The sequence below is a fragment of the Oncorhynchus mykiss genome, chromosome 28 (genome assembly GCF_057628025.1).
Source record: "Oncorhynchus mykiss isolate SJ-2025 chromosome 28, ASM5762802v1, whole genome shotgun sequence".
NCBI lineage: Eukaryota > Metazoa > Chordata > Actinopteri > Salmoniformes > Salmonidae > Oncorhynchus > Oncorhynchus mykiss.
Window position 1 is genome coordinate 26,009,534 of NC_143049.1, and position 25,316 is coordinate 26,034,849.

Here is a 25,316-nt window from a genome sequence, read left to right on the forward strand (position 1 = left end):
CAGCCATTCCTGAACCTGCGACCAAAAACAAGCTACATATGGACAGTACCAAAACGATGTAATGATTCTGTCTCTTCTCAGCAAAATCTGCAGAGCTTCGATGGTTGTATCTCCTATATACAACTGAAGTCGGAAGTTTACAAACACTTAAGTTGAAGTCATTAAAACTCATTTTTCAACCACTCCACAAATTTCTTGTTAACAAACTATAGTTTTGGCAAGTCGGTTAGGACATCTACTTTGTGCACGACACAAGACAGATTATTTCACAGACAGATTATATTTCACATATAATTCACTGTATCACAATTCCAGTGGGTCAGAAGTTTACATACACTAAGTTGACTGTGCCTTTAAACAGCTTGGAAAATTACATAAAATGATGTCATGGCTTTAGAAGCTTCTGATAGGCTAATTGACATAATTTGAGTCAATTGGAGGTGTACTTGTGGATGTATTTCAAGGCCTACCTTCCAAATCACTGCGTCTTTCAAAAGAAATCAGCCAAGACCTCAGAAAAAAATGGTAGACCTCCAAAAGTCTGGTTCATCTTCGGGAGCAATTTCCAAACGCCTGAAGGTACCACGTTCATCTGTATAAACAATAGTACGCAAGTATAAACACCATGGGACCACGCAGCCTCGTTCTGTCTCCTAGAGATGAACGTACTTTGGTGTGCAAATCAATCCCAGAACAACAGCAAAGGACCTTGTGAAGATGCTGGAGGAAACAGGTACAAAAGTGTCTATATCCACAGTAAAACGAGTCCTATATTGACATAACCTGAAAGGCCGCTCAGCAAGGAAGAAGCCACTGCTCCAGAACCGCCATAAAAAAGCCAGACTACGGTTTGCAACTGCACATGGGGACAAAGATTGTACTTTTTGGAGAAATATCCTCTGGTCTGATGAAACAATAATAACTGTTAGGCCGAACTACAAAAATCTCTGAAACTGGAAACACTTATCTCCCTCACTAGCTTTAAGCACCAGCTGTCAGAGCAGCTCACAGATTACTGCACCTGTACATAGCCCATCTATAATTTAGCCCAAATAACTACCTCTCCCCTACTGTATTTATTTATTTATTTTGCTCCTTTGCACCCCATTATTTCTATCTCTACTTTGCACATTCTTCCACTGCAAATCTACCATTCCAGTGTTTTACTTGCTATATTGTATTTACTTCGCCACCATGGACTTTTTTTGCCTTTACCTCCCTTATCTCATTTGCTCACATTGTATATAGACGTATTTATCTACTGTATTATTGACTGTATGTTTGTTTTACTCCATGTGTAACTCTGTGTTGTTGCATGTGTCGAACTGCTTTGCTTTATCTTGGCCAGGTTTCAATTGTAAATGAGAACTTGTTCTCAACTTACCTACCTGGTTAAATAAAGGTGAAATAAAATGACGACCATCATTATGTTTGGAGGAAAAAGGGGGATGCTTGCAAGCCGAAGAATACCATCCCAACCGTGAAGCACGGGGGTGGCAGCATCATGTTGTGGGGGGTGCTTTGCTGCAGGAGGGACTGGTGCACTTCATGAAATAGATGGCATCATGAGGGAGAGGTGAAAATGATGTGGATATATTGAAGCAACATCTCAAGACATCAGTCAGGAAGTTAAAGCTTGGTCGCAAATAGGTCTTCCAAATGGACAATGACCCCAAGCATACTTCCAAAGTTGTGGCAAAATGGCTTAAGGACAACAAAGTCAAGGTATTGGAGTGGCCATCACAAAGCCCTAACCTCAGTCCTATAGAAAATGTGTGGGCAGAACTGAAAAAGCGTGTGCGAGCAAGGAGGCCTACAAACCTGACTCAGTTACACCAGCTCTGTCAGGAGGAATGGGCCAGAATTCACCCAACTTATTGTGGGAAGCTTGTGGAAGGCGACCCGAAACGTTTGACCCAAGATAAAAAAATTCCCGGCAATGCTACTAAATACTAATTGAGTGTACGTAATATTCTGACCCACTGGGAATGTGTTGAAAGAATTAAAAGCTGAAATAAATCATTCTCTCTACTATTATTCTGACATTTCACATTCTTGAAATAAAGTGGTGATCCTAACTGACCTAAGACAGGGAATTTTTACTAGGATTAAATGTCAGGAATAGTGAAAACTTAGTTTAAATCGATTTGGCTAAGGTGTCTGTAAACTTCCGACTTCAACTGTATATAACATTCTATTGGTTGCAATAATTTTGAATAATTATTGAAATTGGAAAAACTCAAAGTTTTGAATCCAGCGTCGTTTTGTGTATCAGTTCATAAACCATACACCATGAATCGATACGTCGAAATCTCTTCCCAACTATTTTGCAATCTACAGTGTATTCCGAAAGTAATCAGACCCCTTTTTTAGTTTTTCCACATTTTGTTTTGTTACAACCTGTTTTTTTCTTTCTTCTCCTCATCAATCTATACACTCCATCGTGACAAAGCAAAACAGGTTTTTAGAGATTTTTGCAAATGTATTTTAAAATAAAATACTGAAATCACATTTACATACCCTTTACTCAGTACTTTGTTGAAGCACCTTTAGTAGCGATTAAGGCCTCGAGTCTTCTTGGGTATGATGCTACAAGCTTGGCACACCTGTATTTGGGGAGTTTCCCCCATTCTTCTCTGCAGATCCTCTCAAGCTCTGTTAGGATGGATGGGGAACGTCGCTGCACAGCTATTTTCAGGTCTCTCCAGAGATGTTTGATTAGTGTTCAATTTCGGGCCCTGGCTGGGCCACTCAAGGACATTCAGAGACTTGTCCCGAAGCCGCTCTTGCGTTGTCTTGGCTGTGTGCTTCGGGTCGTTGTCCTGTTGGAAGGTGAACCTTTGCCCCAGTCTGAGGTCTGTATCTCTCTGGAGCAGGTTTTCATCAAGGATCTCTCTATACTTTGCTCCATTCATCTTTCCCTCGATCCTGTCTCCCAGTCCTTGCAGCTGAAAAACTTCCCCACAGCATGATGCTGCAACCAACGTGCTTCACCGTAGGGCAGGTTCCAGGTTTCCTCCAGACGTGACGCTTGGCATTCAGGCCAAAGAGTTCAATCTTGGTTTCATCAGACCAGAGAATCTTGTTTCTCATGATCTGAGAGTCCTTTAGGTGCCTTTTAGCAAAGTCCAAGCTGGCTGTCATGTGTTTTTTACTGGGAGTGGTTTCTGTCTGTCCATTCTACCATAAAGGCCTGATTGGTGGAGTGATGATGATCAGTGTAAAACTTTTCACATACACTGCTGCCATCTAGTGGCCAAAATCTCAATTGCATCTCTTTTTTTTCTCTTTGTATTATCTTTTACCAGATCTAATGTGTTACATTCTCCTACATTCCTTTCACACTTCCACAAACATCCACAAAAGTGTTTCCTTTCAAATGGTATCAAGAATATGCATATCCTTGCTTCAGGGCCTGAGCTATAGGCAGTTAGATTTGGGTATGTCATTTCATGCGAAAATTGTAAAAAATATTGTTTTGTTTGTGACTAATTATTTGGCTACACAATAATGTTATCCTAACATCAAATACATTGATTTGAATACAAAGGACTATTGTTCTGTGTTAACGTAATGTCTTTCATTTACAGCTTCATTGGAACCTAGATTAATGAATCATTACTTAGTTTACTCATAATTTATATATTTAGTTTTATTGAATTATTGTCACGTCCTGACCATAGAGAGCCCTTGTTTTCTATGGTAGAGTAGGTCAGGGCGTGACTGGGGGGGTTTTCTAGTTATTATTTCCTCCAGTATTTATGCTGCAGTAGTTTGTGTCGGGGGGCTAGGGTCAGTTTGTTATATCTGGAGTACTTCTCCTGTCCTATTCGGTGTCCTGTGTGAATTTAAGTGTGCTCTCTCTAATTCTCTCTTTTCTCTCTTTCTTTCTCTCTCTCGGAGGACCTGAACCCTAGGACCATGCCCCAGGACTACCTGACATGATGACTCCTTGCTGTCCCCAGTCCACCTGGCCGTGCTGCTGCTCCAGTTTCAACTGTTCTGCCTTATTATTATTGGACCATGCTGGTCATTTATGAACATTTGAACATCTTGGCCATGTTCTGTTATAATCTCCACCCGGCACAGCGAGAAGATGAATGGCCACCCCACATAGCCTGGTTCCTCTTTAGGTTTCTTCCTAGGTTTTGGCCTTTCTAGGGAATTTTTCCTAGCCACCGTGCTTCTACACCTGCATTGCTTGCTGTTTGGGGTTTTAGGCTGGGTTTCTGTACAGCACTTTGAGATATCAGCTGATGTACGAAGGGCTATATAAATACATTTGATTTGATTTGATTTGGGGTTCTAGTTTAGTTTTTCTATGTTGGTGTTTGGTATGATTCCCAATTAGAGGCAGCTGGCTATCGTTGTCTCTAATTGGGGATCATATTTAGGTAGCATTTGTTCCACCTGTGTTTGGTGAGATATTGTTTATGTGTAGTTGCATGTTAGCACTCCATTGTCGTCACGTTTCGTTTAGTCTTTATTGTTTTGTTGTGTGGTTCACTTATTTTTAATAAAAGATGTGGAACCCAGATCACGCTGCACGTTGGTCCAAGTATGCTTCCAACAAACATGACAGAATATCCCATCAAACCAGGACCATGCAGCGTGCCCAAAGGGGGAAGGATTTCTGGACATGGGAAGAAGTGATGGGGAGATGCGAAAGCCTTCCTTGGCGACAGACTGAAGGATATTATGGAGGACAGCGACTACGACAGGGTTCGCTGCTACAGAAAGCCCAAGGACAACCCCAAGTTTTTTGGGGAAAGGCACATGGAGCTGGTGGCTGAGCAGAGGGAAGAGCCAGAGACTGTCAGGGAGGCAATGGCGAAGTTGGGAGAGAGTGAGATGAGAGAGATGTTGTTCAAGTGTGTTCTGCTCAACATCCGACCAGAGGATCCGGTTAGCAGTCTGGTGCAACCTGTGCCGGTTCCACACTTCTGGCCTCAAGTGCACCTCTCCAGTCCGGTACGTCCTGTGCCTGCTCCCCGCACTCGCCCTGAAGTGTGTGTCACCAGTCTGGTGCCACCTGTTCCGGCTCCACGCACTAGGCCTCCAGTGTGCCTCCCCAGCCCATTTTTTTATGTACGGGTGGTCCCACCATCCTGACATTGCAAGCTCCATGCTCTACCAACTGAGTTAAAATGTTGATGTTATAGTATACTAGTGTCAAGGTTTGGAAGAAGTGAAATTTGATGGGAAAAAACAGGAGAACGCTTCCTCAGCAGTAAGACAGCACAACTTAAACTATGCTGTCTTACAAATAAACAATGCTTTGCAACAGGGTCAAAAACAGGGTCACTAAAGCTTCATGTTTGTTCACTGATCACAAAAACAAGCCAACAGTGGTCTCTTAGGAGGCGTTTACTATACTTTTCACCAAACAACATTCAGTTTGTGTAGTTTAAACACAAGTATATGCCCCAAAAAGAATGTTGGAGAGTAAAGTTTCTCACACACTGTTTATCTCTAGAATGTGATCTTTATCTGAGGTAGGAGTGTTGAATCGACACTTAGCAACAGCTCTTATCAGTAGGTAGAACCTTCCATACATGTTTGTTTTTCATATTGAATCATTGTTTAACCATCCATATCACAGCAAATACAACTTCTAAGAAATGATTTGCCCTGCAACACCTCAACATCTCTGAACAAAGTACAGTTTCTCATATAATTAAGTAGTTTTACTTTGCCTACTCACAGGAAGGTTCACAGGTCTGTCTGTCTGTGAGCTTGCTTCATTGCGCTCCAAGTACATTCGGCATGTCCTGTGTGGGAGGTTCTAGATAATAAGAGGTGCCCGAAATTCATTGTCCACTCTGCTGAAGGGAACAATATTTAGCCTTTGACTGAGCCACTGCGGACATATTGTAACGTTTTCGGGCAAGCTGGACTCCTACCCCTAGTTATAATTTTTACAGACCGTTTTTCCTCGACGTTTTGCAATTTTGTACGAAGCAATTATTATTTACGGATAGGCAACGTCACTGATACTTGGGGTATTTTCTTCCATGAAAAGAGTAGTCTACAGAGTAGGGACCCCTCCGCGAGTTAAGTTTTTTTTTATCTAGAAAAAGCGCACGGGATACTTTGCCTCAAATGAGGTTCTGAAATTATATATTTTTTAAAATATATAAATATTTTTAGAAAACACGAGTCAAGGTAAGATGATGTACGTTATTTTCTAAAATGATTATACAGCATATCTGGTAGGTCTATGAAGGTTATGTCAAAAATGTACGCTACATGAATATCCTAGAGAATCTACAAAGGGGATGGGGAATGGGCTGGGTAACTTTGGATGGGGATAGCGGCAGTCGGACAGGGCTAAGCGAAACCGATTAACTTTGGAAATTCACTCGTATTAAATAGGCCTACATTGACGTTTGTGTTTATCTTGACCAACTTTACGTTCCTATATTGTCCAGCCGTAGGCCCATATTAATGGCAATTTGACGCATTTTGGTTGGTATACTTTGTATTTGTTTGTCCCCCATTTTATTCTGTCTGTCGGCTACTTTCTAGAACAGCGTAGGCCTTCCTCCATACCATAAATTAAGTTTTCTTTGACATGTTTGAGGCTGAAAGTTAGTTAGGTTAGTCTATTCTTAAATCTAGGCCTTATTCCATGATGTAATTTGGTGATTTTGAAGGGGATATATTGTATCAAGAATAGTTACAGCCTATATTAGGCTCCCGAGTGGCCATACATTGAGTGTGTCTCCCTATATTGTAAATATGTTTTATTTTTATTATTTAACCTTTATTTAACTAGGCAAGTCAGCTGCAGCAAATTCTTATTTACAATGACTGCCTACCCTGGCCAAACCCGGACGAGGCTGGGCCAATTATGCGCAGCCTTATGGGACTCCCAATCACGGCCCGTTGTGATACAGCCTTGAATCGAACCAGGGTCTGTAGTGACGCCTCTAGCACTGAGATGCAGTGCCTTATTTACATACGTATTCAGACCTTTTGCTATGAGACTCAAAATTGAGCTCAGGTGCATCCTGTTTCCATTGATCATCCTTGAGATGTTTCTACAACTTGATTGGAGTCCACCTGTGGTAAATTAAATTGATTGGACATGATTTGGAAAGGCACACACCTGTCTATATAAGGTCCCACAGTTGACAGTCCATGTCAGAGTAAAAACCAAGCCATGAGTTCGAAGGAACTGTCCGTGGAGTTCGGTGACAGGATTGTGTCGAGACACAGATCTGGGGAAGGGTACCAACAGTTTTTTTGCAGCATTGAAGGTCCCCAAGAGCACACTGACCTCCATCATTCTAAAATAGAAGAAGTTTGGAATCACCAAGACTCTCCCTAGAGCTGGCTGCCCGGCCAAATGGAGCAATCGGGGGAGAAGGGCCTTGGTCAGGGAGGTGACCAAGAACCAGATGGTCTCTGACAGAGCTCCAGTGTTCCTCTGTGGAGATGGGAGAACCTTCCAGAAGGACAACCATCTCTGCAGCACGCCACCAATCAGGCCTTTATGGTGGAGTGGCCAGACAGAAGCTACTCCTCAGTAAAAGACACATGACAGCTCGCTTGGAGTTTGCCAAAAGGCACCTAAAGGACTCTCGGACCATGAGAAACAATATTCTCTGGTCTGATGAAACCAAGATTGAACAAGCTTGTAGCGTCATACACAAGAAGACTCAAGACTGTAATCGCTGCCAAAGGTGCTTCAACAAAGTATTAAAGGGTCTGAATACTTGTGTAAATGTCATATTTCAGTTTTTAATTGTTTATAAATGTATAAAAAACTGTTTTTGCTTGGTCGTTATGGAGTGTTGTGTGTAGATTGATGGGGAAAAACAATTAAATCCATTTTAGAATAAGGCTGAAACGTAACAAAATGTGGAAAAAGTGAATGGTCTGAATACTATACAAATGCACTGTATATTGCAAAATAGTTGGGAAGAGATTTTCGATGCACCGATTGCATGGCGTTCCGCACCAACCGAATGCGAGGCGCAGAATGATTTGTTGAGCTGCTGTGTAAGAAAGCACTGCCACCAATCCTGATAGCAAGCGTGGCACAGACAGCACACAGCTAATGTTATTCATTATGATCTAAAAGCCGCAACGTATCCTAAGTCAGCACTCCTACGCTGAGACGCTTCAGGCGACGGTCCCCAGTCCAGAGCTTCAGGCGACGGTCCCCAGTCCAGGGCTTCAGGCGACGGTCCCCAGTCCAGGGCTTCAGGCGACGGTCCCCAGTCCAGGGCTTCAGGCGACGGTCCCCAGTCCAGGGCTTCAGGCGACGGTCCCCAGTCCAGGGCTTCAGGCGACAGTCCCCAGTCCAGGGCTTCAGGCGACGGTCCCCAGTCCAGAGCTTCAGGCGACGGTCCCCAGTCCAGGGCTTTAGGCGACGGTCCCCAGTCCAGGGCTTTAGGCGACGGTCCCCAGTCCAGGGCTTCAGGCGACGGTCCCCAGTCCAGGGCTTCAGGCGACGGTCCAACCGAATGCGAGGCGCATAATGATTTGTTGAGCTGCTGTGTAAGAAAGCACTGCCACCAATCCTGATAGCAAGCGTGGCACAGACAGCTCACAGCTATGTTCTTGTTTTAAGGACAAAAGTGGCCTTGTTAAAAGGCCTTAGTCAGAGTAGGTGGGGTAAAATGACTGTCTTTGATTAGGAGATCCTGTCTGGTAGATAGAACTAGAATGTTTAATAACATAGTATTTAAATTGTCTTAAGGACAGGAGTCAACAAGTGAACCCCCTCTTGTATTTGATTTTACACACACACACACACACACACACACACATAGTGACTTCAGAGGCTTGTTAATAGCACACAGAGAACTAGTGGTGTTGTTGGGCTGACCCAATCAGTCACTTCCCCTAGTTACATTGTTATGACTTAACAGCGCCATTATCATTGGGCTGGCCTAGGACAGTGTCCCAAATGGCCCCCTATTCCCTTTATAGCACACTACTTAAAAAGTAATGCACTAGGGCTCTGGTCAAAAGTAGCACACTATAAGGGAGAAGGGTACCATTTGGGACGCTAGACTAGGAGTGTCCGGATAATATCATACTGTAGTCATGGGGTCATAGACCTATTACTATATGAAGCATCCCAGAGTAGGAGTGCTGATCTAGGATCAGGTCCTCCCCTGCCATGTAATGTTATTCATTGTGATCTAAAAGCCGAAACGTATCCTATGTCAGCACTCCTACTCTGAGACACTTGACACATATGCCTCCCCCAGTTGTCCGACTGATTCAGCAGATGGCTGACTATGCCCTTCAGATTTCCCAGTCACATATGAGTCACATTTCAAGCTAGACCCCCAGTCCTGGCAGTGTTGACTGAATTGAGTGGTCCTAGACTCTTCATGGGGGAAATTCTTATGAGTCATGGACACTGCGTTTCATGGGTCGAGGTCTGGATCTGGAACAAGGGCCTATTAAGTTGGAATGTATTGTCTCATTCACTGAGTACGAGCTAGATCAGCCCCCACCCCCAACTCCATTTCTGAGAGCAGTTACACGTTTTGTGTTAAAAGGGGGCTTTTTGTATCAAGCGTCTCAGAGTAGGAGCGATGATCTAGGATCAGTTTAGCCTTTTAGATCACAGTGAATGAGATGATCCTTGATCAGCACTGCATTACAGCTCATATCATCTCAAGAAGGCAGCTCTCATTCACATGATTGAGTAGCTTACTGGCTAGTAGCTCGTTAGATGCCCCCTGTTAAACATACAAATTAACTGGATTAAGAAGAAAAATTCCTCAGTTTAGGTTGGGTTTCCTCAATATTCCCTTGTACTCACCGGTACAACTGAATGCTCTTCCTGATCCATCCACACAGTGCTGTTAAGAGAGCACAGCGTGCACAGCAGTTTAATTAAGGAAATGGATTCATTCACTACCCTGCTGCTAGGAGAGCTAATGGACAGAGGGAGAGGGGAGCGGGGAGTGGACTGTGACACAGGCAGTAGGGGGTTGGGTGTTCGTTCACCTTACTTAGACTGCTAACTCAGCACAATTAAAGATGCAAACATATTTTGTGTGGTTATCATTCATAGCAACCATTCCCGCATTAAAAGTGTTAAGTGATAATCTATAGACTCAAAAGCACGTACACATTTTATTTAACACGCTAATCTTCATAATGAATACCATCAAATGTACTCATTTTGTACTCCTCCCTATTTGTATGCACCGTGCAGTCCAAGGTGGTCCATGGACGACAACATTTTCATGTGGTTAACCAGCGTCGTAGAAGTAACCGCGAGGTGAGTGAGGCCGTGAGAAAATCCATGCAGGTGTGCTCTCTGTTAATTACAGTCAGGTTCAAGTGGCTACATCACCAGATCAAAGTGTTAGATAGTTTAGCTACCACTTAGCACTAAGATGAAACATCCCATAAACACAACCAACTGACTTAGTGACTAGGTATTAGGTCTTGTACTTTCTCCCCCTCTCTAAACAGGTTTGTGTTATTCATTTTTTTTATGAAGTAATGTTGTTTTTTTTAAACGGAGCGGTTGATCTCTGCTTGCTTTTTGACTGCGAAAATGATGTTGACTCAGAAAATATTGGTGACCACTGGCTTAGAGGATTGAGTTACCTCTCGTGTCCTCTCTGGGCTCTGTTTTAGACCATAGAAATCAATTTGTCTGGTCAGTGGTAGACTGGTAATATAATGTAGAATTTTTTTTGAGTAAGATTTTCATTGCAGAGAGCTGTGGTTGTTTTACCTACCTTAGTTGAATACACTGACTGTAAGTCACTGTGGATAAGAGTGTCTGCTGAATGACTAGAATGTTATTGTGAAGTCCTTCAGTCTTCAGTTGTCACGATATTGGAAATGAGCGGACCAAGGCACAGCGTGAGTATCAAACCAAAATAACGAAACTTACAAAGACCGTGAGGACGTAGTGCCCAAACACACTAACAAACAATCAATATCCCACAAAACACAGGTGGGGAAATAGCTACCTAAATATGATCCCCAATCAGAGGCAACAATTAACTGGGAACCACATTAGAGGCCTCTAACTGGGAACCACATCAGAGGCCTCTAATTGGGAACCACATCAGAGGCGTCTAATTGGGAACCACATTAGCACCAACATAGAAATAGATATACTAGATCACCCCCTTGTCACGCCCTGACCTACTAAACCATAGAGAACAAAGGGCTCTCTATGGCCAGGGCGTGACATCAGTAGACCTTATATTTTGCACTGACCTTCTGTAAAGGATTGTTCTCTTTCTGTTTTGCTTGTTGAACCTGACCATAAAAAGCCATGATTCACCAGAGTGTATTCACACTGTATAAATATCAGGCTCTTAAAACATACCATGTTACAAACGTACCAGCTCCAACGTAAAATAGACTTCTCCTTGAATTCTCTGAAATTCTTTTTTAGGTTTTAATTTTTTTCACAATATTTGTGGTAGTAATATGACAATTCAAGCAAATTGTAGCTGCCAAGGGCTTGGAGTGTTTGGAGTGTTTTTGTCACTTCATTATTCAATGTTTTTAATTAATTTCACTGCATCAGAGATGCCGTACAGAGACATTTCGGCTTTACAGACTTCTTCAGTGTGTTTTTAAATTCAAAACAGCATTTGTAAAGAACTACAGACGAGTAGGAGGTTCTTCTATTCAGGGTTGCCACTCATCTGCCAATCAGGGATGTAGATTTTCTGGTTTTCCGGTATACAAATGAGTCACAAAGGAATACATAATTATAGGGTATGGGAGCAGTCACGAAGGGCAACTCACAAATCAACCACCCCAGGTGTCCGCTCACCTAAATACATCATATCAATTAATGAGATAGCCCACCACAAAGGCTGTGGCTGATCTCCTTTGTGGTGGGCTATCTCATTAATTGATATGATGTATATAGATGAGCGGACACCTGGGGCGGTTGATTTGTAAGTTGCCTTTCGAGTTGGTCCTCCCTTTGCTGCTATAAACAGCCTCCACTCTTCTGGGAAGGCTTTCCTCTAGATGTTGGTACATTGCTGCGGGGATTTAATTAATACGTAGACATAATTGCAAATGATTAAATCCTTCCAATATACATTTTAAAAACAATTTAGTTAGGAATTGAACTTTAATTAAATGAGTTGACTCTTCACATGGGATGATTTCACTGAACAACAAAAGAAAGGGAATATTGAATGATCCCCAATGATCCATCGCATCTCCCAAAAATGTTTTCAACATACATCTGTAAAATTATAGTGTAGAAACTAAAGCTTTGGTTGTTTTCCTCTCAGGCTTCCATGTTTTCTCCCTGGACCTCCTCAATGTCCACCTTTTGAACATCAGACTCTGAGGCCTCATCTTCACTGTCACTTTCCACCCTTGTTGAGGATAGCTCGTTGTCAGGCTCAAAAATCCTCAAATTTGCCCGGATGGCCACCATATTTTAAACCCTTGTATTGGTCAGCCTGTTACGTGCTTTGGTGTGTGTGTTCCCAAACAAGGACCAGTTGCGTTCTGAGGCGGCTGATGTTGGTGGGATTTGGAGGATGATGGAGGCAACAGGGGAAAGAGCCTCAGATCCACAAAGTCCCTTCCACCAGGTGGCTTCCACCAGGTGGCATCCCTTCCACCAGGTGGCATCTCCATCCCAAAGCCCTTGCTTTGAAAGTGTACTTCGCCAGACTGCCAAGAACCTTGCACTCACACCATAGGCCTTGTTGATCTCTGCACCAGACATAATGCTCTTGCCAGCATACTTGGGGTCCAACAAGTACGCTGCGGCGTGTATGGGCTTCAGGCAGAAGTCTTCAAGCTTTTTGATGTATTTCAGAACTGCAATTTCGTCTGCTTGGAGCAACAGTGAAGTGGGCAGGACAGTACAGATTTCTTCTCTTACATCTACGAGCAGAGTCTGAACATCAGACAGGATGGCATTGTCTTCCTCAATCCATGCAATGGCTACTGCTAGGGTTCAGGAGTTTCAGGCTGCTTACCACTCTCTCCCAAAATGCATCATCCAGGAGGATCCTCTTGATGGGGCTGTCCATATCAGCAGACTGTGATATGGCCATTTATTGGGGAGACTCCTTCCCCTCCAGAAGATTGTCAAACATGATGACAACACCACCCAATAGGTGTTGCTAGGCAGCTTCAATGTGGTGCTCTTATTCTTCTCATTTTGCTTGGTGAGGAAGATTGCTGCTTTAACTTGATGAGCCTTCACATACCTAACCATTTCCTTGGCTCTCTTGTAGAGTATATCCATTGTTTTCAGTGCCATGATGTCCTTGAGCAGCAGATTCAATGCATGAGCAGTACAGCCAATGGGTGTGATGTGAGGGTAGGACTCCTCTACTTTAGACAAAGCAGCATTCATGTTCGCAGCATTGTCTGTCACCAGTGCAAATACCTTCTGTGGTCCAAGGTCATTGATGACTGCCTTCAGCTCATCTGCAATGTAGAGACTGGTGTGTCTGTTGTCCCGTGTGTCTGTGCTCTTGTAGAAAATTGGTTGAGGGGTGGAGATGATGTTGTTAATTATTCCCTGCCCACGAACATTCAACCACCCATCAGAGATGATTGCAGTACAGTCTGCTTTCTCTATGATTTGCTTGACCTTCACTTGAACTCTGCATCTAGAAAATGAGTAGATCAAGCATGTCTAGTTGGAGGGGTGTATGATGGGCAAAGAACATTCAGTAATCTCTTCCAATACACATTGCCTGTGAGCATCAGAGGTGAACCAGTTGCATACACAGCTCGAGCAAGATATTCATCAGCATTTATCTGACTACGTTCCTCCATTGAGTCAAAAAAACTTCTGATTCCAGGAGGACCATGAGCTGTTGCTATCGATAAGATGTATGATTCATCATTTTCACCTCGAATACAAGTAGAGCGACCTTTGTCAGAGGTTGCTTGTTGTGAGCACAGAGGGAACTTTATGCACTTGGCCAGAGAATTCTGCACCTTTGTTGCATTCTTCACATATGGTTTGGCACAGTATTTGCAAATGTGCACAGCTTTTCCGTCTACATTAGCTGCAGTGAAATGTCTCCACACATCAGATAGTGCCTGTGGAATTTTCCCGTAAAGATGAGAAAAAAACTAGTAAAAATAAAATACAATTCCATGTACAGATAAATAGTTAAGCAGTTAGATTAAACAACTACTTTGTAAGATAAATGTTTTCAAATGAAACGTATTGAAATAGGTGAATTAACACTCCTCAGTTAGCAGGCTCAAGCAAACTAAAACCCACATGGTAACAAAAACTACCCAGCAAAAGTTAACAAGTTAGAAATTATTTAAACACACTTTGCTGTAGGCTACTATTTACTAGTTAACAAAAAATCATGTATGTCATATACACTGTATATTCATCCCACTCAGTATTGTAATCATTGTAATCAAAACAAAGCATGTAGTCCTTGGCTCAGACAGTGTAGTAGTGTGGGCTCAATAGCATCTCATTAGTGTGCAAGATCTTGAGAAGATCTTGAGAATCCGCTGTATATGTGATGGAAGAATGATGGGAGAATGCACTGTACATGCAGAGGGTTGGAATTCCATTGAATTGGGGATAGTTTAACCAAAATATGCCACAAGACCTAGAATTGCCTTGTGTATCCCACAAAAAAAGGTTCACTGTTATAAGCTAACTTTTTTGATGAATTTAAGCAAAATTCCCCAAATTCCCAGCTTAACTTCCCATGGAAAATATCCGGAAATTTCCCAGAAAGTTTCCGACCATTTGCAACCCTAGTAGCAACACAACATAGCATCAGCACATGGTAGCAGCACAAAGCATGGTACAATATAGCCTTGCTACTCTTATTTTCAAATGTATTTTTACTGTTGTTTTATTTCTTTACTTACCTACACACACACACACACATACTTTTTTCCCTCCGCACTATTGGTTAGAGCCTGTAAGTAAGCATTTCACTGTAAGGTCTACCTACACCTGTTGTATTCGGCGCACGTGACAAAGAAACTTTGATTTGATTTGAAACATTGGGCACAGACAACTTTACAAAGGGCAAGAACGTAGAGACAATACATCACACAAAGAAGCCACAACTGTCAGTAAGAATGTCCATGATTTAGTCTTTGAATGAAGAGATTGAGATAAAACTGTCCAGTTTGAGTGTTTGTTGCAGCTCGTTCCAGTCGCTAGCTGCAGCGAACTGAAAAGACGAGCGACCCAGGGATGTGTGTGCTTTGGGGACCTTTAATGACTGGCAGAACGGGTGTTGTATGTGGAGGATGAGGGCTGCAATAGATATCTCAGATAGGGGGGAGTGAGGCCTAAGAGAGTTTTATAAATATGCATCAACCAGTGGGCGGGAGCATTGGTGGCAAATATGATGGCCGAATGGTAAAGAACATATAGGCGCTCGAGAGCACCCTTACCTGCCGATCTATAAATGATGTCTCCGTGATCTAGCATGGGTAGGATGGTCATCTGAATCAGGGTTAGTTTGGCAGCTGAGGTGAAAGAAGAGCGATTATGATAGAGGAAACCAAGTTTAGATTTAACTTTAGCCTGCAGCTTTGATATGTGCTGAGAGTAGGACAGTGTACAATCTAGCCATATTCCCAAGTACTTGTATGAGGTGACTACCTCAAGCTCTAAACCCTCAGAGGGTGTAATCACTCCTGTGGGGAGAGGCTACCCTCTCAATCCACATCAAGATGGTTGAAACTATAAACACATTGACAGAATGTTGGTCAATTGGCGGAATTGTCTCTTATTGCTAAATTCTGCATACCAGTTCTAGCATGCTCTCCAGTGTGGATTAGTTTAGGCTACATGAGAAAGATGGGTCTATATGTGGTGCTATCTGCTGTTATCAGTGCAGAGGTTAACGTGCATGTTTTAGTTTTCTGGGCTCTGTTTCACCAGAGATATCCCCTCTCTCCAACAGTCGATCTGAGCCTCATGGGGAGTAGACCTAGACTGCTCTAGGGTTGCGTCTCAAATGGCACCCTATTTCCTACATAATGCACTACTTTTGACATTGGCCCTGGTCAAAAGTATTGCACTATATAGGGAATAGGGTTCCATTTGGGACACGGCCTAGATCAGTCAACCCCCTACATTTTTGGTGCTCTATACAAGATGATACCCTGAGCTGTAAACAAAGATACTGTTCAGGAAGTTTGGGAGGAGTCTAGATTATTAGAGGGACTGGCATTGCTGCCTTTGGGTTGGATCATGTTTAACTGTCAATTTCATTAGTGCACATCAAACTATAGCAAAACTTTTTGCAAAGGAAAAAGAAGTTCAGGTAGATCCCTTTTTCAGTCCATTTTCTTCTGTTTGGTGTCTACTAGTGACTATGACCCTGATGTCTCCCTTTTGGATTTCGTATTTTATCAAAGCAGCAGCTACTCTTCCTAGGGTCCGCATAAAACATGACATAATAGCTAGATAACATTTAAAGGGAAATGGAAACACTAGGCTTTAGATCACTAGCTAACTCTAACTGTAAATTGCCATATTGGCATTGTTATATCACTGGCTGAATCCCAAAAATGGCTGAAAGACCTGAACTCTACATGCATTATTGAGCTAAATTTGCTGGTGCCAAACCATATATGAAAACATGATGCATATTTTGAACGCTGAGAAACAGCTCTTTCAATTAAATGGTTATCAGTCAATAAAAAACACCTATGAAAATGTGTATTTCATGCAAAAATCAACAAAGAAAATTCTAAACAACTGCCATTTACTCAACCTTTCAAGGACAAATCCCTCTGCAACCAATCAACTTCTTTTTGGTTTTTTTCAATAATAAGTATAATATTTAATGAGCATCTTTCCTGTTGATCCTTAGATATGGTAATCCCAATGTATGTTACTTTTTCCTTGACTGGAATATTGCATGTAGAGGATATCACACAGTCTTTAACAGCAAACAATTCACACTTATTAAGGTTTAGGCAAAGACCAGATGCTTTGGAAAATATATTTATCACATCGATTGCTCTAGGAATCTGGTCAGCATCTTTCAAAAAGAGTTGTGTCATCTGCAAGTTGACTTATGATAATATCTCTGTCAGCAATAGATATCCCTTTTATATCGCTGGATGTACAAAATGTGTACAAAATCAAATAGCTGTAGAGTCTGTGGTCTAAACTAGAGACAAAGCTCCTGCCCAACCTCATCATTTTCCCAAGGTTAACAAACATCACATTTCAGGGTGTACTTTTTACATATTTCAGTGATATGTTTGGATGACAGACATACTTGTCGTGTTAGTGAAGAACAGGAACAAAGCCTTTCCTAACCCTCAGTCAGACATACTGTAGGTCGTGTCAAGAAGATAAATGGTTAATGCTCTCTGACTGCTCTCTAATCAAATTGTTGCCGGCACTGTTTGTCTCTCTGTTATGCTATGTGTCTTCTACCGGGTTGAGAGAAGACCGGGAGGAAGGAGGCTTCATAATTTAAATGGGAGGAGGACTGGGCAGGCCATCAGAGGAAATGTGTCACTGGTGGGAGAGCTGGAGTGGGTAGGAGGAGGAGGACTGGGCAGGCCATCAGAGGAAATGTGTCACTGGTGGGAGAGCTGGAGTGGGTAGGAGGAGGAGGACTGGGCAGGCCATCAGAGGAAATGTGTCACTGGTGGGAGAGCTGGAGTGGGTAGGAGGAGGAGGACTGGGCAGGCCATCAGAGGAAATGTGTCACTGTTGGGGGGGCGCTAGTGGGTAGGAGGAGGAGGACTGGGCAGGCCTTCAGAGGAAATGTGTCACTGGTGGGAGAGCTGGAGTGGGTAGGAGGAGGAGGACTGGGCAGGCCATCAGAGGAAATGTGTCACTGGTGGGAGAGCTGGAGTGGGTAGGAGGAGGAGGACTGGGCAGGCCATCAGAGGAAATATGTCACTGGTAGGAGAGCTGGAGTGGGTAGGTGGAGGAGGACTGGGCAGGCCATCAGAGGAAATGTGTCACTGGTGGGAGAGCTGGAGTGGGTAGGAGGAGGAGGACTGGGCAGGCCATCAGAGGAAATATGTCACTGGTAGGAGAGCTGGAGTGGGTAGGTGGAGGAGGACTGGGCAGGCCTTCAGAGGAAATGTGTCACTGGTGGGAGAGCTGGAGTGGGTAGGAGGAGGAGGACTGGGCAGGCCTTCAGAGGAAATGTGTCACTGATGGGAGAGCTGGACTGGAGTGGGTAGGAGGAGGAGGACTGGGCAGGCCTTCAGAGGAAATGTGTCACTGGTGGGAGAGCTGGAGTGGGTAGGAGGAGGAGGACTTGGGGAGGCGTGTAGCTGCCTGACCAAATATGGGAGTAGCAGATTCGCACCTCTCCATTCTCTGTTCTGTGTTAGGAAGCAGTGGACTTGTCAAGGGTTGCATCCCAAATGGCACCCTATTCCCTACATAGTGCACTGCTTTTGACCAGGGCCCATGGGGGACTTTATATGGGATATTGATGCCATTTGGGACAAAGCCTAAGTCTGTTCTGCAAAGACATAGTCCAATAGGAATGTTAGCCATAATCAAGCCTGTTTCCTAGGTGTTTTCAAATGCAGACCTCTTATGACGACAATGATTAGAAGAATTCCATTGATGACTTTTTTTTCTCCTGTCTTTTGTTCAGTGCCAATGGTGGAGTCGTTGGTGGAGTGCTGCATTAGTGGCCAGGCCTATTTGTGTTATATGTGATCAAGTGGCACGAACTTAGACAATGTCTTTAAAGTGCTTCTGAAAACGCAATGACTTTGTTATGACCCTGGGGTGTGGAGCTCCTTATCTAAAAATTACCTGACTAGATATTCACGTCCCTGCCACTCTCCGACTACCTTTGGCTTGCTTAAACAGCAGTCTATCCATGCAATAAACTAACAGTCTTTGTTCATGTTGTGCTGAATGCATTACACACTTCTCAAAACTCCTCATGATATAACCGAGTATAATCTCTTGGTCTCCCGAGACTGATGTTCTCACGGTACAACACGTCCTCACACTTAAAAGCATGTGACTTTTTTTTACCATGTTTGTTAATCAAGCAGGCTGTAGGCCAGTGAAACAAAGAAACATTTCCTTGCAGTCCCCGCAGAGCTATCTGTGTGAGAGAAGCGGCTGGGAAGGTCCTAAGTGGTTGTTTTCATGCTGTTTGAAGACAGGTATACCATATGAGATTTGCTTCACTAAATTCATGTCCAGTAGTTTGAATCAACCACTCTGTTTTGTCTCCTTTCAGATGGATCTGAGGCTACTTTCAATAGCAACATTATTAGGAATATTATGTTCCTGCAGTGCACAGCAAGGTAAGGTTATTTGACTTACACACACACATTGTTTTAGGGCTACATTTTACATTTTTGTTATACACCTAAAACATGAGTCTACTTTGTGCATCAAAAAGCAATGAGTAGAAGACATTCTTCAGACTACGATATTGTGGTAGAGGAGGTTGGACTAATGGGATGATGTCATGTATTGAAGAAACTGCCTACAGCTACCAGCTGCCTGGCCTCAGCAACATGACTCGCAATTGAACAGATTGGAAGAAATTAAATACCATGTTGAGCCAGGAAGAGAGGAAAAATGTAGTTACAAATCTGCGTCCCAAATGGCACCCTATTCACAATGAATTGCACTACTTTTTGACCATAGTAAAGCAAAGTAGTGCACTATGTAGGGAATAGAGTGCCATTTGCAATGCACATTTTCTGAATGCTGCCTCTTGGCAAATAGTTGTGGCTGTATTCAAAAATATGTATTGTTTCTTCCTTTCAGAGGGCAGTGATTGCATCAAGGCCAATGCACAATCATGTGGGGAATGCATCCAAGTGGCAGAGAAATGTGGATGGTGTACAGACACTGTAAGTTGTTTGAAAGCACATGCTTACAGAGGCACAGTCTTGAGACTTATCTCACTGGAAGCAGCTAACACAAGTGTTTGTGTTAGGAGTTGAACAATGGCAGGGATATGATTTGAATACCAGTGTATGGGCACTTGCTGTGAAATAGTTGCCGCCAGCCCAGAGTATAGTCAATCAGAGCTGTCTTGAGTCACGGAACAGAACTCACCCTGACGCTTCCTGAGGTTTACCGGCGGTTGGCATCTAATATGTTGCATTACCGCTGCCAACTGAACTATACATTACTCTTTGTGATACAAAATGGGAAAAGGGGAACCCCAAAAATGTATTATATACAGTACCAGTCAAACGTTTGGACACACCTACTCATTCAAGGGGTTTTCTTTATTTTTACTATTTTCTACATTGTAGAATAATAGTGAAGACATCAAAACAATGAAATAACACATATAGTGTGTAGTAACCAAAAAAGTGTTGAACAAATCCAAATATATTTTATATTATTCAAAGTCGTCACCCTTTTGCCTTGACAACAGCTTTGCACAGTCTTGGCATTCTCTCAACCAGCTTCATAAGGAATGCTTTTCCAACAGTCTTGAAGGAGTTCCCACATATGCTGAGCACCAGTTGGCTGCTTTTCCTTCACTCTGCTGTCCAACTCATCCCAAACCATCTCAATTGGGTTGAGGTCGGGTGATTGCGGAGGCCAGGTCATCTGATGCAGCTCTCCTTGGTCAAATAGCCCTTACACAGAATCTATGTGTGTTTTGGGTCATTTCCCTGTTGAAAAACAAATGATACCCCATCCCATCTGGTTTGCGCTTAGTGGGACTATCGCTGCAAATTGCTGTGGTAGTCATGCTGGTTAAGTGTGCCTTGAATTCTAAATAAATCACAGAAAATGTCACCAGCAAAGCACCCCCACACCATCACACCTCCCCCTCCATCCTTCATGGTGGGAACCACACATGCAGAGATCATCCGTTCACCTACTCTGCGTCTCACAAAGACACAGCGGTTGGAACCAAATATCTCATATTTGGACTCATCAGCCCAAAGGACAGATTTCCACCGGTCTAATGTACATTGCTCGTGTTTCTTTGCCCAAGCAAGTTTCTTATTCTTATTGGTGTCCTTTACTAGTGATTTCTTTGCAGCAGTTCAACCATGGAGGTCTGATTCACGCAGTCTCCTCTGAACAGTTGATGTTGAGATGTGTCTGTTACTGAAACTCTGTGAAGCATTTATTTGGGCTGCAATCTGAGGTGCAGTTAACTCTAATGAACATATCCTCTGCAGCAGAGATAAATCTGGGTCTTCCTTTACTGTGATGGTCCTCATGAGAGGCAGTTTCATCATAGCGCTTGAGGGTTTTTGTGACTGCACTTGAAGAAACTTCCTGAAATTTTCCGTATTGACTGACCTTCATGTCCAAAAGTAATGATGGACTGTCATTTCTTTTTGCTTATTTGAGCAGTTCTTGCTATAATATGCACTTGTTCTTTTACCAATTAAGGCTCTCTACTGTATAACACCCCTACCTTGTCACAACACAACTGATTGGCTCAAATGCATTAAGAAGGAAATAAATTCCATAAATTAACTTTTAACAAGGCACACCTGTTCATTGAAATGCATTCCAGGTGACTACCTCATAAAGCTGGTTGAGAGAATGCCAAGAGTGTTGCAAAGCTGTCATCAAGGCAAAGGGTGGCTACTTTGAAGAATCTCAAATATAAAATACTTTAACACTTTTTTGGTTACTACATGACTCCATGTGTGTTATTTCATAGGTTTGATGTCTTCACTATTATTCTACAATATAGAAAATTGTAAAAATAAAGATAAACCCTTGAATGAGTAGGTGTGTACAAGCGTTTGACTGGTACTGTGTATATACAGTGCCTTGCGAAAGTATTCGGCCCCCTTGAACTTTGCGACCTTTTGCCACATTTCAGGCTTCAAACATAAAGATATAAAACTGTATTTTTTTGTGAAGAATCAACAACAAGTGGGACACAATCATGAAGTGGAACGACATTTATTGGATATTTCAAACTTTTTTAACAAATCAAAAACTGAAAAATTGGGCGTGCAAAATTATTCAGCCCCCTTAAGTTAATACTTTGTAGCGCCACCTTTTGCTGCGATTACAGCTGTAAGTCGCTTGGGGTATGTCTCTATCAGTTTTGCACATCGAGAGACTGAAATTTTTTCCCATTCCTCCTTGCAAAACAGCTCGAGCTCAGTGAGGTTGGATGGAGAGCATTTGTGAACAGCAGTTTTCAGTTCTTTCCACAGATTCTCAATTGGATTCAGGTCTGGACTTTGACTTGGCCATTCTAACACCTGGATATGTTTATTTTTGAACCATTCCATTGTAGATTTTGCTTTATGTTTTGGATCATTGTCTTGTTGGAAGACAAATCTCCGTCCCAGTCTCAGGTCTTTTGCAGACTCCATCAGGTTTTCTTCCAGAATGGTCCTGTATTTGGCTCCATCCATCTTCCCATCAATTTTAACCATCTTCCCTGTCCCTGCTGAAGAAAAGCAGGCTCAAACCATGATGCTGCCACCACCATGTTTGACAGTGGGGATGGTGTGTTCAGCTGTGTTGCTTTTACGCCAAACATAACGTTTTGCATTGTTGCCAAAAAGTTCAATTTTGGTTTCATCTGACCAGAGCACCTTCTTCCACATGTTTGGTGTGTCTCCCAGGTGGCTTGTGGCAAACTTTAAACGACACTTTTTATGGATATCTTTAAGAAATGGCTTTCTTCTTGCCACTCATCCATAAGGGCCAGATGTGTGCAATATACAACTGATTGTTGTCCTGTGAGCAGAGTCTCCCACCTCAGCTGTAGATCTCTGCAGTTCATCCAGAGTGATCATGGGCCTCTTGGCTGCATCTCTGATCAGTCTTCTCCTTGTATGAGCTGAAAGTTTAGAGGGACGGCCAGGTCTTGGTAGATTTGCAGTGGTCTGATACTCCTTCCATTTCAATAGTATCGCTTGAACAGTGCTCCTTGGGATGTTTAAAGCTTGGGAAATCTTTTTGTATCCAAATCCGGCTTTAAACTTCTTCACAACAGTATCTCGGTCCTGCCTGGTGTGTTCCTTGTTCTTCATGATGCTCTCTGCGCTTTTAACGGACCTCTGAGACTATCACAGTGCAGGTGCATTTATACGGAGACTTGATTACACACAGGTGGATTGTATTTATCATCATTAGTCATTTAGGTCAACATTGGATCATTTAGAGATCCTCACTGAACTTCTGGAGAGAGTTTGCTGCACTGAAAGTAAAGGGGCTGAATAATTTTGCACGCCCAATTTTTCAGTTTTTGATTTGTTAAAAAAGTTTGAAATATCCAATAAATGTCGTTCCACTTCATGATTGTGTCCCACTTGTTGTTGATTCTTCACAAAAAAAATACAGTTTTATATCTTTATGTTTGAAGCCTGAAATGTGGCAAAAGGTCGCAAAGTTCAAGGGGGCCGAATACTTTCGCAAGGCACTGTATATCCCAGGACAAATTAGCTAGCAACAGCAAGCTAGCGAAATAGGACAAATTAGCTAGCAAGTGCAAGCTAACTAGCTAAATTGCCATACATGTTTAATGCTTTATGTCCCCAAATTAATGTTGTCATTGGTTCAGAGTTTGTTTTGATATTTTAACCTGCGTGTTGTGATCGCGTTTGGTGTAGGGCAGGGGTGTCAAAGTCAAATGGACGGAGGGCCAAATAAAAAAATCAGCTACAAGACGAGGGCCGGACTGTTCGAATGTTCATTGAAAAATTTTTAAATGACGCATATAGTCTAGTGAACCTAATTGAACCTACTGAAAACCTAACAAATATATTACAATATGATCAGATAAATAAAGCAATATTTTCTTATGGCTCTGTCAGTAATCTTTAATTTTCAACAGACACAAAAGACAAATTTCCTTTATATAAATATCCCCATAACATGAACATTAAATGAAAGAAACCGGTATTCAAGGCACCATCAGTAGACTATATTTTCTATTTTAGCAAAAGTGGGCTAAATTTACTTCAAAGAAAAAACAATAATAGCAATTTTCTATCATCCACTCAACTGAAATATTTTTAAAATATAATTGGATTGAAATACAAAAAAATAAAGTGCAAAAATCTATTAATCAAAAACAACACTTTGTTTAAGGAGAAGTAACATGCAGTGAAAACAAATATTAAATTTTAACTTTTAAACTTGAACTGAGTAAAAACTCTAAATATGTGATTGCACAGTAATGTTCACTTGTTTGAGGTTGAGGGTGATACTTGGTGGTGTCCCATCTTTTCCACAAGTTCATCAATGTTCGGGGTAAGGCTCTGAGCTGAAGAAATCCTCAGAATTGAGTGGAGGTGTTCAGCAGTAAGTCGACTTCTGTGTGATGTTTTGTTCAGGTTCATCAAAGAAAACAGTTGTTCACACAGGTATGTGCTGCCAAACATAGACAACGTTTGAGCAGCCTGGATGCGCAGCTGGGGCATTGTGCCGGGGAGGAAACGGGCGAACTCCGCAGCACCCACTGCCGCATATTTTGCCCTCAGTGCATCATTGCATTGGAGGTCAATCAACTCCATTTGGAGGTTTGGTGGTGAGCTTTCCACGTCAACAGCAAATGGGTTACCGAGCAGTTCCAACCTGCTTTTTTGTGCTTCAAAGTCAGCAAATCGGCGTCGAAAGTCAGCGGCAAGCATACCTATTTTATCAGCCAACTGTGTGCTCGGGAACGCACTGGTAGAGAGCTTCTCTTTCATGGTCTGGCAGCTGGGAAAGTGGCTCAAATTTTCTTTCCGCATCTGCGTCTCCCACAGAGTCAGTTTGGTTTTAAATGCCTTCACTGTACTGTACATATCAGAGATGACACGATCCCGACCCTGCAGCTGCAAGTTTATTGCATTCAGATGACTCGTAATGTCACACAGAAAAGCCATTTCACACAGAAACATTTCGTCTCGGAGTTGTGTTGTGTCTTTCCCTTTGCTGTCCAAGAACAGACAAATCTCCTCACGAAGCTCGAAACATCTTTGAAGCACCTTTCCCTGGCTTAGCCATCGCACCTCTGTGTGATAAGGCAAATCACCATGCTCCGTTTCTAACTCCGTCAGAAATGCCTTGAACTGGCGGTGATTCAAACCTTTGGCTCTGATAAAGTTAACTGTGCGCGTGATGATGCTCATTACATGCTCCATTTTCAAGGCTTTACCGCACAACGCTTCCTGGTGTATGATACAATGATAAGCTGTCAGCTCACCTGTCGCGTTTTCCTCTTGCATCTTTTCCCGTATCTTCGCCACCAGTCCGCTCCTGTGTCCACACATCGCAGGTGCTCCGTCGGTTGTCAAACCCACGAGTTTTTCCCAAGGCAGCTCCATCTCATTTACACATCTTGACACCTCTTCATACAAATCATGCCCCGTAGTTGTGCCATGCATAGGACGTAAAGCCAAAAACTCCTCTGTCACGCTTAGGTTGGAGT

General features: G+C 42.6%; 2 protein-coding genes across 5 annotated transcripts in view; both read left to right on the forward strand.

The window, feature by feature from the left end:
- The window catches only part of LOC110508191 (neuropilin-1a), a 78,233-nt gene extending 73,698 nt beyond the window's left edge, over positions 1-4,535 (forward strand). The window contains exon 17 of the mRNA XM_090224841.1: positions 3,904-4,535. Coding sequence (XP_090080967.1) covers positions 3,904-3,917 — 14 coding nt within the window. The 3' untranslated portion in view covers positions 3,918-4,535. The remainder of the gene's footprint in view (positions 1-3,903) is intronic.
- Positions 4,536-5,753: 1,218 nt separating this feature from the next.
- Positions 5,754-25,316, forward strand: part of LOC110508785 (integrin beta-1) — a 37,470-nt gene continuing 17,907 nt past the window's right edge. Inside the window, exons 1-5 of one of the 4 annotated variants that reach the window (XM_090224842.1) lie at positions 5,850-6,165; positions 8,090-8,508; positions 10,190-10,255; positions 19,179-19,245; positions 19,718-19,803. In XM_090224842.1, the coding sequence (XP_090080968.1) occupies positions 19,179-19,245; positions 19,718-19,803 (153 nt within the window). In that variant the 5' untranslated portion in view covers positions 5,850-6,165; positions 8,090-8,508; positions 10,190-10,255. Of the gene's footprint in view, positions 6,176-8,089; positions 8,509-10,189; positions 10,256-19,178; positions 19,246-19,717; positions 19,804-25,316 lie in introns of all 4 variants that reach the window. The other 3 variants (XM_021589608.3, XM_021589607.3, XM_036966288.2) reach the window with 3 other exon arrangements.